This window comes from Euleptes europaea, unplaced genomic scaffold, assembly GCF_029931775.1.
Source record: "Euleptes europaea isolate rEulEur1 unplaced genomic scaffold, rEulEur1.hap1 H_6, whole genome shotgun sequence".
Lineage (NCBI taxonomy): Eukaryota > Metazoa > Chordata > Lepidosauria > Squamata > Sphaerodactylidae > Euleptes > Euleptes europaea.
In genome coordinates, this window is record NW_026612054.1 from 173,818 (window position 1) to 189,445 (window position 15,628).

Below are 15,628 nucleotides of genomic sequence, written 5' to 3' on the forward strand. Positions count from 1 at the left end.
CCACCTATTTTTTGTTATGCAACTTGAAAAGTATATTATATGATTTATTATTCTCTCTTTATAAAGCTCCTACAATCAGGGAGGATGAATGCAACTCTGAGGCTATATAGTCTTAGCTATAAATGTTACTGTCCAAGATAACACGCCTTTTCACATATTACAGAGCGCACTGGTTGGGCCTGGGGTCCCCACCATGTGTCAGACATGAGACAATCCCATGTAAGTAGTGGGTTCTTCTCAGTTCTCATTTATGAGATGCTTGTTTAGGATCAGGACCATAATGCATGTGTCAAAGGGTCTTTTCCCTAACAGTACTTCCCGGGACTAGTTCGGGCTTAAAAAATGGTTCTTTCTCTGGCAAACATGTCTTGTGAAGTCTCCAGGAATCTGTTCTCATTATGTGGATTCTGACCAAGGAAAATAAACCAAGGAAGAAGTTGGGGGAAAAGAAGCTCAGTGAATGATCTATGGCCAACAGATACTTCACTGTTACTTAATCTTAATACGAATAGGTTGACTTGATCAGCAATTTGGATGGGAGATCACTAAGAACCACAGAAATATGGCTTGGATCCAGTGATGATCAAGTGGAAACATAAGCGGACTTGGCACAAAACCTTAATTTGTTTCACAAGATCTTGCACAAGTGGAACTGCAAGTTTGACTTAGCACAGGCGGTCTTTTTCTTGCATTTCTGCTTGTGCAAGAGCTCTAGCACAAGTAAAATTTTACACTTGGTCCAACCCTATGATTTCAAGTTTACGTTTCCATTCACCCAGTTTGTACAGTGAAAATCCCATTGCAAACAGTCTTCAGATTTTCTAAATGAACTCCTGCTGGTTTTTGGAAACTGTGCCGAATTTACGGGAAGGGGACTGCTACATCTTTAATACAGCCGTCAGTTGTCAAACGGACACTTCTGATGAGCACAATTCCTCTGGGACCGCCTTGCCAGTCAGCACAACCACTTCTCCTCTGCCCCACTTTCTCTAGTGTGGATATTGTCATAATGTCATCAGAAAATGCTTTTGGATATATTGTCAGCCCTTATAAGCAACAAAAATGTTTTGTCACGATGAGTAACTCTTTCTGCCAAGATGAACGTAACAGGGAAAAGTTTAGTCTCTGCCCCTTCCATTTTCTTCTCCATTTGATATGAATTCTTTGTGATGCCAGGAGGGTTGATTCTTATTTTGTATGCACAAAAAGTAAAAACTCTTTGCTATCATTGCTCTGGCTGAAAAAAGTACCTTCTGTCTGTACAGAGAAGACATGCACAAAGCTTATGCTTTTAGGAGGCCAGATTTTACAGCAACCCTATCATCATCTCAAACTTATTTAAAAAGAAGCATCTTGCTTTGTATTTATGGAAGCCCTAAAAGCACTTTTAAAATACGGGCAAGAAATGGGCTCAATTTACAGTTTTTCTTAATGGCCCCAAACAAGCAGTTTCAAACCATCATTTCTACCATGCTATTCCCACCCCCCACCTTAGAGGTCCACACACTGGCGCACCACCATTGTGGCTCACTGAAGCTAGGCAAAACAAAGAAGATGCCCATACAGCCACTAGAATGGGTGCTTTCTTTTAACAACCTCCGGGATGGAAAATGCTTGTACTCTGTAGCTTGTACTTTGTTACAGAGGCATCAAAGCCCTTATTAATATTTTTTGGGGGAACGAAGTGCCTGGAATCAATTCTAACTTCGCTACAGACTCTAGTTTTCCTCCCTCATTTCAATAATGTGGGGGAGGAATCTTCCATGGAAAACGCCTGGGGCCTAACCCCTACAGCTGCAAGTCTGGGTTAAACCAACAAACACATCTATGTCATAATGCAGGTGCAAGGGAAAGGGATGAGCTTGGAAAGTGTCCCAAATCTATGAGATTTCTCAAGCAGTACACTTTGTTGCTTTTTTTTTAAATTACTCAGATCCCCAGTCTCTTTATATTTTCCAAAACTGTATTGTAAACAAATATGCTTCATACAAATGCTTGTATCATATTAGATTAATATCCCTTTGAAAATTGTGTCATATTTCTCTAACAGAATCAATGGCCAATTCACTTGGAAAAGGCATTACATTTGTCTTGCGTGGGGGGGAAAGAAGACGTAGCTTTCAGGGTCAAGCTAAAGAAATATCTCAAATCTGGTTTCATGCAGGGCTTCCAATGCGGTCTGATTGGGCACTGGACAATTTCCCCCCCCAACTTCTTGGGAAGGCAATGGTGGGAGCAAAGCAAAGATCTTACAGTTCTTGTATATCACAATCCTACATCCCAAATGTACTTAAATTCCAACACTAGTGGATATCCAATATACTGAAAGTCAATTGACTTCCAAACAACCATGTATATCAGTACGTTCTGCCACCACCATGCTGGAATGACTGACTTGGAGTACTAACTGGAACCTGCACTGTGTCCACCCACTCAGTTAGGATAAAGGCGGTGAAGCCCTCCAGTACGGTAACTTGCGATTCATATGTCAGAGCTGTGCTCTTCAACCAATTTGCTTGATTGCATATCACTTAGAGAACCCGCAAATCACCACCTGCATTTCTACAGATGAAGGTATAAAGTGTGAAGTATGCATTAAAAACTTGTCCAAAGTAACAGGCATCTCTGATATTAATTTGTATCTGCATGAGTCAATCAGATCAGAGTTACATGGAACACAGTATGGTAGTTGAAAAAAGCCAGTTGGGTCGGGGAAAAATAGACGGAGGCAGTTAGGAGGCTCAGTTTCTAAACAGTTTGTTAGGTTAATGGGAAAAGCTTTTAATCATAGGTGAATTGAGAAGTTAAAATAGCCTAGTGCAGTTTTAATACATGTAATTTTGGAACCTTTGTTTCTTATTACTGAAGAAGTCCAACTGGGTCTAATACAGGTAATGTCTTGGCATAAATCACAAATCAAGACTGTGTTCCAACCGAAAGAGAAATCCAATGCTGAAATATTTCAGTCCCAGCCCATTAATTTCAATGGGCTTTGACTGGAGAAACTATGAATAGGATTGCACCGTGAACTTTAAAACCATCTAGGAGTTCAAGAATAAGTGTTGCTCACTTTATGAAAAAGATTAACATTACAAGAGTTTGCAATAATAAACATATTTGGGTTACACTTTGGATAACATCAGTTTTTTCAGGTTAAAGCTGAAGGTGATGGGGTGTACATTTCAGTCTAATCAGATCTCTCTATTTCATTGTGTTCCTATTTAATGGCACTTCTGTGCCGTTCATCAGCCTTTCATTGCAATACCAGCAGTTTGAGCCTCAGACTGGAAATTTATACACATTCTAATCTCTACAACAAAAAGCTGTTTTATGCTGGGTTCATGGTAAGAAAGCACAAATGATATTCTATTGTATACATCTGAATTTAAGAACTGTGTGGAATTACATCAACATTTTACCCTTCAGTGCCTGACTGATGTGTTAATGGGGAAGGCTCTGGGAATCTCTCCTCTAACATACAGAAGCCAGCTATAAAAGCATCAAAATAACTGAGAAGAGATGGGGAGAATTTGCGCAGTATTTCAGGCTTATTTTATGCAACACAGATTGAAAAATAACCTGTCATTCCCCCCCACCCCCAGCCTAGCTACGTTCATTTCATTTTTTACCATTGTTTTTCTCACACTTTGGCAGTACTGCTCATTTCACAATGAAGGCACACACTTTGCCTCCTTGGAAGCTATACTGAAGCAACAGAACAAAAGAACGCTGTGGCAGCAAACTGGACATGGTTCAATTCAAATATATATAACCTCATCTTGTTGCAGGGCTCCTGTGTGTGCCTCCCTCTTCTATCCTTTCCCCTCCCCTACTTGTGCACTGGGTGATGGAGAAATCTGTCAGCTAAGGCTTTCCGTCGACCCCGGATAAAACAAGATGGTTCCCCACATAAACAAAATGGAGGTTTAGTTCGCTCCGTCCTTCCCCGTTTGCACTCTGCCCCCCCCCCGCCCGGCATCTGCACCACAATGGAGACCCGCCCGAGTTATCGCTAGTATGATATCAGGTCCCGCAGAACAATGCCTGGGAGCCTGGGAGATGGTCTAGCTATTGCACACGTTAAATTCTTGTATGCATTTGCTTAAGTAGTTACCGGCAGTTTACTTCCGTATTGTTTCCTTGTATCTGAACTATCAAGACAATTCTGCCGCTCCTCGTCCTTTTGTATTGTACCCTGAACATAATCAACCCCATTGTATGTACCTTATAAATGTACCAGTATTTCCCCATGTCTGTATTCTAGCCTTAAGTTTCTATGACTTGCTGAACTTGCTGGCTTTCTTAATAAAACTTTAAACTCGCGACCACACCTCGAGTGAAGTTCCCTATGCAAAAAACGCGACGAGGTACTGAGGTCTGACAGAATCCCAGCCAGAAACCAACTCCAGCTATCCATGACACCCAAGAGCAGCAGCATAAGTTAACCAGAGTTATAGCACCATCCTAAGCAGAGTTACATCTTTCCAAGTAGGGCTGCCAACAGGCTTGGAGTGTCCTGTTCCTTTAACAGACAAATGCTTCATATAAGCATTTGAAGGTGACTTATATTGAATCAGGCCATCACAGTCAGTACTGTCTTACTCAGACTTGCAGTGGATCTCCAGGGTTTCAAACAGAGGTCTTTCACATCACCTACCACCAAATCTTTTACCTGGAAATGCTGGGGATTGAACTTGGGACCTTTTGCATGCCAACTGATGACCTAACATTAAGCCATGGCCCCTCCCCGTGTATGGAAATGGGCAACTGAAACTTTTTATGGCATAAAGATAAAGAATATCTTGTGTAAATAACATCGTGTAAATAACATCCCACTAAATCGCTATCGGAGGACTTTTTTCCTCCAGGAAACCCTACTTCTAAGGCTGTTTGGTTAGATCCAGATGGGCAGAGCAATCCTGAAGGGGGAGACCTTTGCAGCCAACATGATCCCTATGCTGGCATTAGTGTCACTTGCGCTGGCTAAGTGGACACTAACGTTGGTGCAGGGCAACTTATGCTGGCTCTGAGGAGCAGCAGAAGAACAACTGCAAGCAACAGAGACCTCACCATGTTCCCAGCTTCCTGGCTCTGGGTACTCAGCTGTGCCCAAGGCCCAGACACAGCCACACAGAAACAACCCTTTCCAGGCCTATTTTGGCCTTTGAGGGAGGACTCACTGGAGCTAGGCCTAGGGTTGCCAACTCCAGGTTGGGAAATGCTGTGAGGGTGGAGAAAGCAGGTGGGTGGCTGGGAGGGTGATGGGGCAGAGAGAATGATGGGGTAGGGGGGAGAAAGAGATACAAAGTGACAGGCATAGAGTAGAGAGACAGTAAAAAAGGGGTTGCAGGTGGGAGAAAGAGGGAGGCTTGGGTGCCAGTGCAGCCTCCCTGGCAGCATTCCTCTAGTGCAAGGGGCTTGTGCTGGCACCATTAGGGGCATTCCCAGGGCATTCCTGGGGGCAGAGCCCTATCATCCCTAAGCCCTATCACCCCGGAAATGCCCCCCTTTGCAGGCATGAACTTGAGCCTGCAAACATTTTGGCGTAGCCCTGTGAAACTCAACAGAGTTTCATGGGATTTTGTTCAATTTACCTGACAGAGATCAACTCCCCTGAAGAAAATTGCTGCTTTAGAGGGTGGACTCAAAGGCATTATACCCAACTGAGGTCCCCACCCAAACCCCTGTGGTGAGAATTTTATAAAGAATGATTTGGGTTAAGAAGAACCATTTTTATATTACAATCTATAGCTTAAGAAGCCTGTGACTGACCTCTGCCTTAAAGGGCACCGGAGATGGCATTTGGTAGGAGCTGATTAAAACAAAGCACACTAGTTGCTTGCAATTATGTTTTAGGGGGAAGAAGGGCATTTAGGCCGGTAAGAAGCTATCTGTTATATTGGGGGGATTTGCTTAGGTACACAGGCTTCACAAACAAACAGTTGACAGAGACCCTTTTGAACTGGGGGAAATTGTTAAGGTACACAGACTTCACAGACAAACAATTGTCAGAGACTCTGTTAACTAAGTAACATACTGGGAACAGAAACTTCAATGCAAGATATGGCAAGCTCATCTCCGGAAGAGCTTGTAAGGAGGGCTGTTGTAAAACTCTTTCTCTCACGGTTTAGCCTATAAAAGAGCCTCCAAGATGCCAGCCCGTCGTCCTTCCACGGAGAGACCACAGACCCACTGAATGGTTGCCATCTCTGTCTCTCTCTCTGGAAGTGTCCCAGAGGCCTGTGTAACTGTTTGTCTGTACGTCAACTTGCATGTTATTGGGGATATGATCGGGGCCCCAGTTCCTGTAAAGGAAACCCCGATACTTAATTTTCTGCTACCAAATCAGAGGGATTGGATCGTCCTCTTGAACTATGAGAATTGAGATCACACACACGCACAAAAGAGGCAAGATGCATTTGCCTTGAAGTAAAACAATCTTTACTCTAACTCAGGGTAGGGAAAAATATCACTGGGATACAAAACAAATAATTCTGTCTACATTCTATGTTTCCTATACTTGCCAAACGCCTTTGGCAAGGCACTAAGCTTACTTATGAGTAGGCACCCTTAGCAAAAGGAGAGCCTCTCTCCATCCTGCCTGTTTGGCAGTCAAGCAAAAAGTGTACAACTACTTTCTCTTCTAACAAAGAAATCGAAAGCAGTTGAACATGCAAAATGCCCTCGGGCACGATTGCAATGGCCACCACAAACTGGCCATTTGGTCAGTTGCAATATTAACCCTTTAACTGTCTGACATGTAACAAAGCTCGCTTTCTAATTTATGTCTTATATATTTAGTCAAGTATTATTTTTCTCTTTGCCTTATAACTCTTTGTAAGTTCAAATAAACCTATATGCTTTACTGTTATATGTGTGAATAGTGTAAGAGTACAAGGTCTGTCTTTCCTATCACGTCCTCTGGTCCTTGCTTCTGGTGAGTAAAGCACCCAGAGAATTTCCAATTATAAAAAGAACGGAGACAGGGGAGAAGCAGGAAAAATTCTCGCATCAACCCCATTCTCTCCAGGCTCCACCCCTAAATCTCTAAGAATTTCTTAACCAGATTGGCAACTCCAGATGCCAGTCACCTCCCAGTCTGATAGTTGGGCTTCTGTGTGTGTCAGTCACCTCCCTTGAGCGGCTTGGCCAGAGAACCAGTACTGAGTCAGCACTTCCCTGCTTTGTCTACTCTGGAGGCTTCCTATCAAATAGCAAGTGAAAGCATATCATCAACTACAGAGTAAGTCCCATTTGACCAGCAATTATTGGCAAAGGACTCTCCTGGTCTTTCAAGTGTAAGATCAAATCAAGTGTCTTTTAAACAAAGATGCTGAGTTATTTTTTATTTTTTTTAAGCTGGGTAATTGCAGGTCCTGTCTTCTCTCCTGACAGATGTTCACAAGAGAGGGATCACTGGGGAATAATCTTTCAGAACTACATCATTATTTTGCCACTAAAGCAATGAAGAGATTTTTAAAAAGGAGTTAAAAGTCAGTCAGTGCTTGAGAGGTTTTCCTATTTCCACTGCAAGCCTTTTGGTCAACTCATATCGAGGCTCAGACTAAGAGAACTTTAGAAGTCCCATGATTGAAATCCAGAGTCCTCTATGTGCACACAGAATTTCCTTTCTGGTTGAACTAGGGTTGCTGACTTCCAGGTGGGGCCTGGAGATCTCCTGGAATTACAACTGATCTCCAGATGACATCGATCAGTTTCACTGGAGAAAATGGCTGCTGTGGAGGGTGGAGTCTATGGCATTATATCCTGCTGAGGCCTCTCCCTTCCACAGACCCCGCCCTACCAAGATTGTACCCCCAAATCTCAAGGAATTTTTCAACACAGAATTGGTAACACAAGGCTGAACTCAATTTGCAGTCAAGCAGGCCTCTTCCACATTAGCCCATGGAGAAGACCAAGTTGTATGTGCAAAGGAGACTTCAATGAAGCCCAGTGCATGTATCTTTCTATACATTCAGAGAACCTCTTATGCTTCTAGGTGTGACGATGATCATTTTTTATCTCTTTCTCAGGACCTGGAGGTTGTGGTTAGCTTGGGGTGAACATGGATGGGCCAGGTATGAAACAGCTGCAGTAACAAGCCACAGACCTCTAGTTTAATAATAACAAACAGCATTCATTTTGTTTTTGGAATTTTGATTGAGAGCACAACATGCCCTATAAGGTAAAAAAAGGGCTGCACTTACCTGTAACTGTTGTTTTTCGACTTGTGCAGGCACACATTTGGGACTGCACATGAGCAGGCCTCCCATTGGAGAGAACTTTCTAGCTCTAAAGCCCTGAAAAGGCGCTCCTCCCTCTTGGCACGCACTCATATTTTTCTGCTGAAAACGACAGGCGCCGAGACGGAGTGGCGCACTGGCGCCATTTCCCCCTCAGTTCTCCTATGCTGTCAGTCAGAGCTCTCAAGAGTAAAAGCAGAAAGCTCACAGAAAGGAAGGAGGGAGGGAATGTGCGCCTACACAGAAAACAACTCGACGAACAACAGTTACAGGTAAGTGCAACCTTGTTCTCGTCTTCAGTCTTCTGTGAAGTCCCACATTTGGGAGACTAACAAGCTATGTGGTGGTGGGTGTGAGTCTGTTAGTGAAAGACAAAGTGTAACACAGCCTTCTGACAGCTGAATCTCGTCCGGCATATGTGATCACAGCATAATGTTGGATAAATGTGTCCAAGGAAGAACAGGTCGCAGCTTTACAAATGTCAACCAAGGGGATCTTACAAAGGAGCACAACTGACACCTGGGATCTGGTGGAATAAGGTTGAATCGAGAGGGGAAGAGACACCAGCATGTTCATAACATAATTTAATTGTCTGAACTATCCAGCATGCCAAAGTCTGTGAAGATGCTGAGCAACCTTTGTGTGGTCCATTAAAAAACAAAAAACAAATAGAGTGTGGTCCTTCCGGAAAAAAACTTGTGCCTTGTAAATAATATAATAAAGACCTCTTAACATCTAAACCGGGTAAGGCTCTTTCCGCTGGGGATGAGGAGTCCAGAAAAAATACAGCTAAGGAAACAAATTGGGCCAGATGAAATTTAGGTAAAAACTGAAAGCTGGGTCAGAGTAACATCTTATTAGGAAAAAATGGATAAAGGGGGCTAATCCCTCAATGCAGCCATTTCACCTACCCTCCTGGCAGAAGTTATGTCCCTCTGCAAATCAGAATAGAGAGCAACTTCTATTGCATCCTTAGAAAGTAGGACTGCTGATGTTAAATGTTTAGTAGGAGTAGGGCTCCTGGACATAGGGACACCCAATGGTGGTCTAGAGTGAAACTGGAACTTGTAACCTGCCCACAATAGCAAGCACCCAGGAGTCTGTGGTGATTTCATTGCAGGCAGGTAGAAAAGGAGCCAGCTTGTCCAAGAAGAAAGGTGGAGAGTCAGAAAAACTACTGTCTCGTCAGAACAGACATTTCTGGCCCTGGTGAGGGTCCTTGGGTGACTGGGGTTGTGAAGGCTTGCAATGAGATCTGGGCTCCCTCATTTACCACTGGGATCGAAGTGCAGAGTAGTGGGGCTGCAGTGCATAAAAGGAGGAGAAAGAAGAGGTTCCTTTATGATACCTCTGATGTGCAAAATGTTTCCTGGGTTGGAAATGCTGTTTTACAAATTGAGGTAGAACTGGAGTGACACCCAAAGACCTGGCAGTCTGTTAGTTCTTTTTTTTATCTGTGCCAGGGTGTCATCCGTCCTTGCAGAGAAGAGCTGGTCTCCTTCAAAGGGAAGATCCTCTATCTTGGCACTAGTCTTTGGTGGGAATGCTACTGATTATAACCAGGCAAATAACCTCATGGTAATGGCTGAAGCCATTGAGCAGGCAGAGCAATCAGATGCATGTCGACTAGCATTCCTTTGCTGTTGGCTTCTGCTTGTAGCAGGTTGGCCAAAGATCACTAATCCTCAGGAATGAGATCTATGTAGGATGTCATAAGATGCCACAAGAGCAGAGGGTATGCAGCCATAATGGCATGATAGTTTGCAATTCTAAAGTTAAGTGCTGCTGCACAGTACCGTATTTTTCGCTCCATAAGACGCACCTGACCATAAGACGCACCTAGTTTTTAGAGGAGGAAACAAGAGTCAAAACCTTCTGTGCATAAATGGCCAATGTTATCAATACAGCAGGAGGGTGCAGAAGAGAGCCATTTTCAACTTTGGCCGCTCGCACAGGCTGGCGACACACTCCTCATACCTCTCATACCTCTCGAGCCGACTCAACTACATCCCCCCCTCAATTAATAAAGGAGGAAGCCCAGAAAGGCACCAGTTTCTCCCAGTTTCTCCCACCGCATCTGCTCCGTTACACCGAATCAAGCCTATTATGTGTGGGAGAAGTATCTTCGCCCCCTTCCCCATTTCAGCGCGGACTAAACCATGAAAGATTGACGGGGGCAAAGGGAACGGAAAGCGGACGGCGGCGAGGTGCGGGATCCCCCGGGTCGAGGCTGCAGCGCGACGGGCGGCCCCTCCTCGGCTCCTGGGTACCCTCGAGGGCTGCCTCTGGGGGAAGGGCCGTCCCGGGGGAAGGAGACGGCGCCCCCCGCCTCCCCTGCGCGTCGGCCGGGTGGTGGGAAGGTTGGCGCTGCGCGCCGCTAGCGGCTGCGGGGCATAGCGGCAGCTCGGCCGTGGGAGAGTTTCATTCAATGTGCGGAGGGAAGCCCCTGGGGGGGGGGCGCGGCTCAGCGGTCCGGGCAGCTGCCTCCTTTTTGCAACGGAGAGCCTCCTCCTCCTCCCTCTTCAGCAATCTGGCTTCTCGCCTGGGGTTTACAATCTGGGGAGAGAGACGCGGGCAAGGACAGGAGAGCAGGTAAAAGCAGAAGCCTGGGAGCGTGGCCGCGCGGCCGTCGAGCGTCTGCAGACCCGGGCGGAAGGGGGGCAGGTTACTGTAACACACACACATTCACTCCATAAGACGCACAGACATTTCCCCTCACTTTTGAGGAGGAAAAAAGTGTGTCTTATGGAGCGAAAAATACGGTACACCTTGCAGCCCAGAATAACTACTCTTCATGGACGGCACAGACGACAGCGACACGAGTTGGGACGAAAACTCTCTTGTGGCTGATGACTTTGCAGCCAGTTTTTCAGAGCCAGAAAGGGCAGGGAGCGGCCTTAAGTTGGGAAGGCCTGTCACTTCTGGCCTGGGGGGTAAACCGTTGGCAGCGCCAACAGGACCCTACATTGTGCGACTGACAGAGGCAGATGTTTGGAGCATCTTTGTACCTCACTGCAGACATTTCTTAAACAGTGATTTTTGAGCCATTTTGAAGAAGAAAGGTACAGTAGTGAAATACAGTAAAACTAAGAGCAGATCTAGGTACATCCTCTCAGCTTGGCGGCTAAGGAAGAACTGAGGGGAAATGGCGCTGCTCCCTCTTTTTTGGCAGGAAAATGCAAGGACATGCTCTGAGAGGGAGGGACGCCTTTTCAAGACTTTACACTTAGAAAGTTCTCTCTGAAGGCAGGCCTGCATATGAGCAGGCCCAAATGTGGGACCGCACAGAAGATCGAAGACAAACATTTTGATCCATGAAACATAATGAGAAAGTTTGCTATTGGGCCTTGATGTTGAACTCTCAGCTATTTCTTTATGAAAGCAAATCCATGATGAAGTACAAGCCAAGTTTTTAAAATATATGTGGATTCAAAGAACATAAAACTCTGCTTCTATCAGTGGCTTCAAGGCACATGACACCTTTAACACATCCATAGAACATTCCTGTGAACAATGATTTCACTATTTACTTCAAGGGACAAGCAGCCCCACATGCACATCTCTTTCTACGGAAGGTCCCTGCACTGAAGTGAGCAGGGAGTCCTTGTGTGTATTGGATCCACTGGAGCACTTCTGCAGATGGAAGGATTTCTGCCCACAGAGCATGACTTTCTTGCCTTCCCCTCCTGCTGCAGCTCCAAATGCACCCAAGATGCTGTTCCTTGGAGTTCCCAATCCCCCAGAAGCAGCATTTTCAGAGGCAGGGAAAGGAGGGATGTAAGAATGTCATGAACCATGGGCAGAAATACTTCTGTCTGCAGAAACGCTCTGGTGGATCCAAATTGTGTGTGCATATGAGAACATCCATGGACTTCAGACTTTGCATTCTCTAAGTTTTTATTTCAGATTCCTGAAGACCTGAGGTTGGCAGCATGACACTCTAATGAAACAAGTCAAAAGATACTTATGATACGCATAAAACTATTGGTTTGATTTTAACTCAGCTTTGTGATAAGATTTTAAATACCGGTAATACCCCAAAATATACCATATAAAAATCACATTGCTAGCGAAAGGTAAAGACAAGTTGCTCTGTAACATTAATTGGACATTCCTTGTTCTGTGGGACTGGGATTGAGAGCAGGAGCCCTAAACAAACTGCTTATCCATACATCCAAACAAATAAGTAAAGGAGGCACACACCATTCAGCATGTCTCTTGAAATTAATTCCTGTTGAATTTAATTGGTTGAAGCATGTGATAGATTGCGTTCTCTAATGCAAGGGGATTTAAGATAAATGCACCAAAGTTTTGTTCCTAGTTGTGTTTTTTCCTGTTATCCACAATAATTGCATTCATTGTTCTCTTTAATTTGAGTTACAGCTGTGCCAGATTTATAGTGCAATCCTGAACAGAGCTACACTCTGTTAAATCCATTGACTTCAATGGGTTTAGGAGGATATAATTCCATTTAGGATGGCACTGTTGGTACATTTATCGGGACGTCTAAAGTGTAGTGCTCAGCAAAGGGACCATCGTTTTCACTTACGCCTACTTTCATAAATAGCGCGTGACTTCTCATACAGCTCGTACGGGTCAGGTTTTCTTGGGTCAAAGGCCTCTGTGGAATCAGGAAAAGAACTCCTGTGCAGGGTGGGAGGGAAGGGGATATTCTGTGGTATAGCTGGAGCAGATAAACTTGTCTGAGGACTGCCTTGATTCTCCCATCGTTCCATCATCTATGGTAAAAAAAACACAAACAAGGAAACATTAGGCAATATCTGTATCATGTTTTTACTGCTGTTTTAGAAGTGAATAGTAAATATTAACACGGTTATAGAGACAAACTAGGATCTGGGAGATCCAGCTTCAAATCCCTATTCTGCATGGAAGATTGCTGGGTGACCTTGGGCCAGTTACTCTCAACCTACTCTACCTCACAAGGATGTTGACAAAATAAAACGGAGGAAAGGAGAATGATTTAAGCCACTTTGGGTCCATACTGGGGAGAAAGGTGGTGTATAAATGAATTAAATATATAAATAACCAATACAAGAAGTATATTTTGTATTTTAGTATTTGCTATTGCCTCTTTTTCTATACACGAGAACAATTGCAACAGCCCAAAGTTTTGTATTTTCCATATATGTGTGGCAGCTGCACCAATAAAGTATATAAAAAGACGTCTTTATGTTCTAATAAAATAAAGACCTCTCTATGCTCTAATTTGGAAGGTCAACTGCTAAAATTAAAACAGTCTGATTTAGAAGAATCTGTGGTTTAGGGGTTCCAGATTGGTGCCATGACCCAAAACACTCTGTGATGGAGAGGCAGCCAGCTGCTTGGATGGTTAGCAGAGAGACTGATTAGGGGTCCACATTCAGCCCAGGCCATATGGCAGGGGAAGCCAGAAAGAACAGTGGCAGTAACGTGGCTGGTGGAGAGACAGGAGAAGCCATGGTTGTCAGGGCACATGGAGTTTGCACAAGCCAACAAGGAGAATGGGTAGCTAGTGTTTAGCAGCCCCAGATGCTTCATAGGAAGGAGAAGGGCCAAAACAGGAAGTAGCCAGTTGCTAGGTATTAAAAATTCTGCTGCCTAGTGCCAAAGATGATGCTTTTATGGATGGGGCATACCAGACTTGAGGAAGAGGATCAAGGTTTATTTTAATCTTCCTCTCTTGAGAACTGATCAGTGGCAGCTAATCTACTGTTGGGCCCAGCCTTTGGCAAGAAAGTACACCTTATCCAAGATGTAAAGCAAAAGAATGAGCACTCCTTTTACCTTTTCTTTTATTTGCGTTTCATCTCAAATTGTCCCGGACACATCTTTGTTTACCATTCCTAGAATTGCCAGTTTGAGGATTTGTTTATTTTAATAATTTTGCCTCTCTGCACCATTAAACTCGTTTTTACTAAAAACCAGCTAGCACACCATGCCCACTAATAGTCTGAAACACAAATGTGTTTAGGGTCTCTTGAAGGTAACTTACTCATTTCATTCCCTGTGCTATTTTTATGACTTTCAAGAGTATCAGAAGTCATACATCTACCAGAAGAAAGACAGCTAGGCTTTGAGTGCTCAGAATTATGTAGGTGATTCCTGGTTATTCAAAACTTGAGAAAACCTTGCAGGCATTTACCTTGGCACTGCACTGAGAGAAAAGGCATCTCTGCTTGCCAAGGAATTTTCATCTCACATTAACTCACTTGGCTAATTTTCCTTGCTTTGCAATTGCTCGGCAAAATTAGCTACACGAGATAACGAGACATAAAAGCCTATAGGCTGGGAGCAGTTCTCTTTTCCAGCTTGATGTGAAGGAAAAACACCTCCAAGCTTTTGTCAGCAAAGGACTGTATGAAGGGCACTGTCAGAATTTTCAGGTCGTAGCCTGGCTAAGCCAAATGGGGAATGTTACGCTTTCTCTCTTATGGAGAAAACAAGAATTCTTCCAAACAGCAATCCAAGCATAAATTAAAAATTTATCTACTAGGAGGATATATTAACAGAAGATGGGCACAGAGGTGTACCTCATTAATCAGGCAAAAAGAGAGGGATGCATTTTAGCTTTCCCATTCTCTTGAGGAAGGAACAAGATTGGCTGATCAGGTGCACTGTTTAGGTGCTTCTGAATTTCATTGGTTATAATTCTTCCACAAGTCTGCCTTTTATCTAGCTAGATAATGAATATCTGTGCTTGTGGCTTTGCCCAAGGCAATCAGGTTCTATTATAATCCATTTGCCATTGGCTAATTCTATAGAGAAATGAGCTGAGCTGACTGAAGGACACCAGGAGGATTATATGTCATGAAGAAATATTAATTAGTGAACTGTTATTAGACTGAATTTTGAAGCATTCAAACCCACTGTATTGCCAGGCCAAGAACAAATAATGGAACCAAAGTTTACAGCACAATACTAGACATGTTAGTCTGGAGGCAAGACTTAAGAACATGCCTTGATCTCTTCAGAAGTGAGGCAACTGGCTGCTGTAAACAGGGCCTTTTTCATGATGGCACTAAGACTTTGCAATACTTCCTCCAGACACGTTCATCAGGTACCAGCTTTGTTTTTCTGTTAACAGATTTTCCCCACTCCATCTTTGGCAGCATCAATTTTTAGGACGAATTTTGCTGGCAGTTATGAATTTTTAAAACTTTTAAATTGTGGTTATAAACTGCTTTAGAGACCTGGGTTAGGTGGAAAGGCAGGATATTAATGTTTTAAAACAAATAAGTCCTGTTGAGTTCAACAGCATTTACTTTTTGGGAAGTATGTTTTAGGCTGGAGTTTGGTGCACCCTTGCTTGAAATGAAGATTCAACGAAGAAATGAATATCCTATAAAAGTAAAAGTTACTGTTTGATCATACATATACTTACAAAT

The 15,628-nt window shown here is 43.7% G+C and overlaps 1 protein-coding gene across 7 annotated transcripts in view; it reads right to left on the bottom strand.

Moving 5' to 3' along the window:
- Positions 1-15,628, bottom strand: part of LOC130493041 (membrane-associated guanylate kinase, WW and PDZ domain-containing protein 2-like) — a 169,104-nt gene that overhangs the window by 92,413 nt on the left and 61,063 nt on the right. For 6 of the 7 annotated variants that reach the window (XM_056866817.1, XM_056866815.1, XM_056866814.1 and 3 more), the window contains one exon: positions 12,793-12,982. In XM_056866817.1, coding sequence (XP_056722795.1) covers positions 12,793-12,982 — 190 coding nt within the window. The remainder of the gene's footprint in view (positions 1-12,792; positions 12,983-15,628) is intronic. The other variant, XM_056866816.1, reaches the window with a different exon arrangement.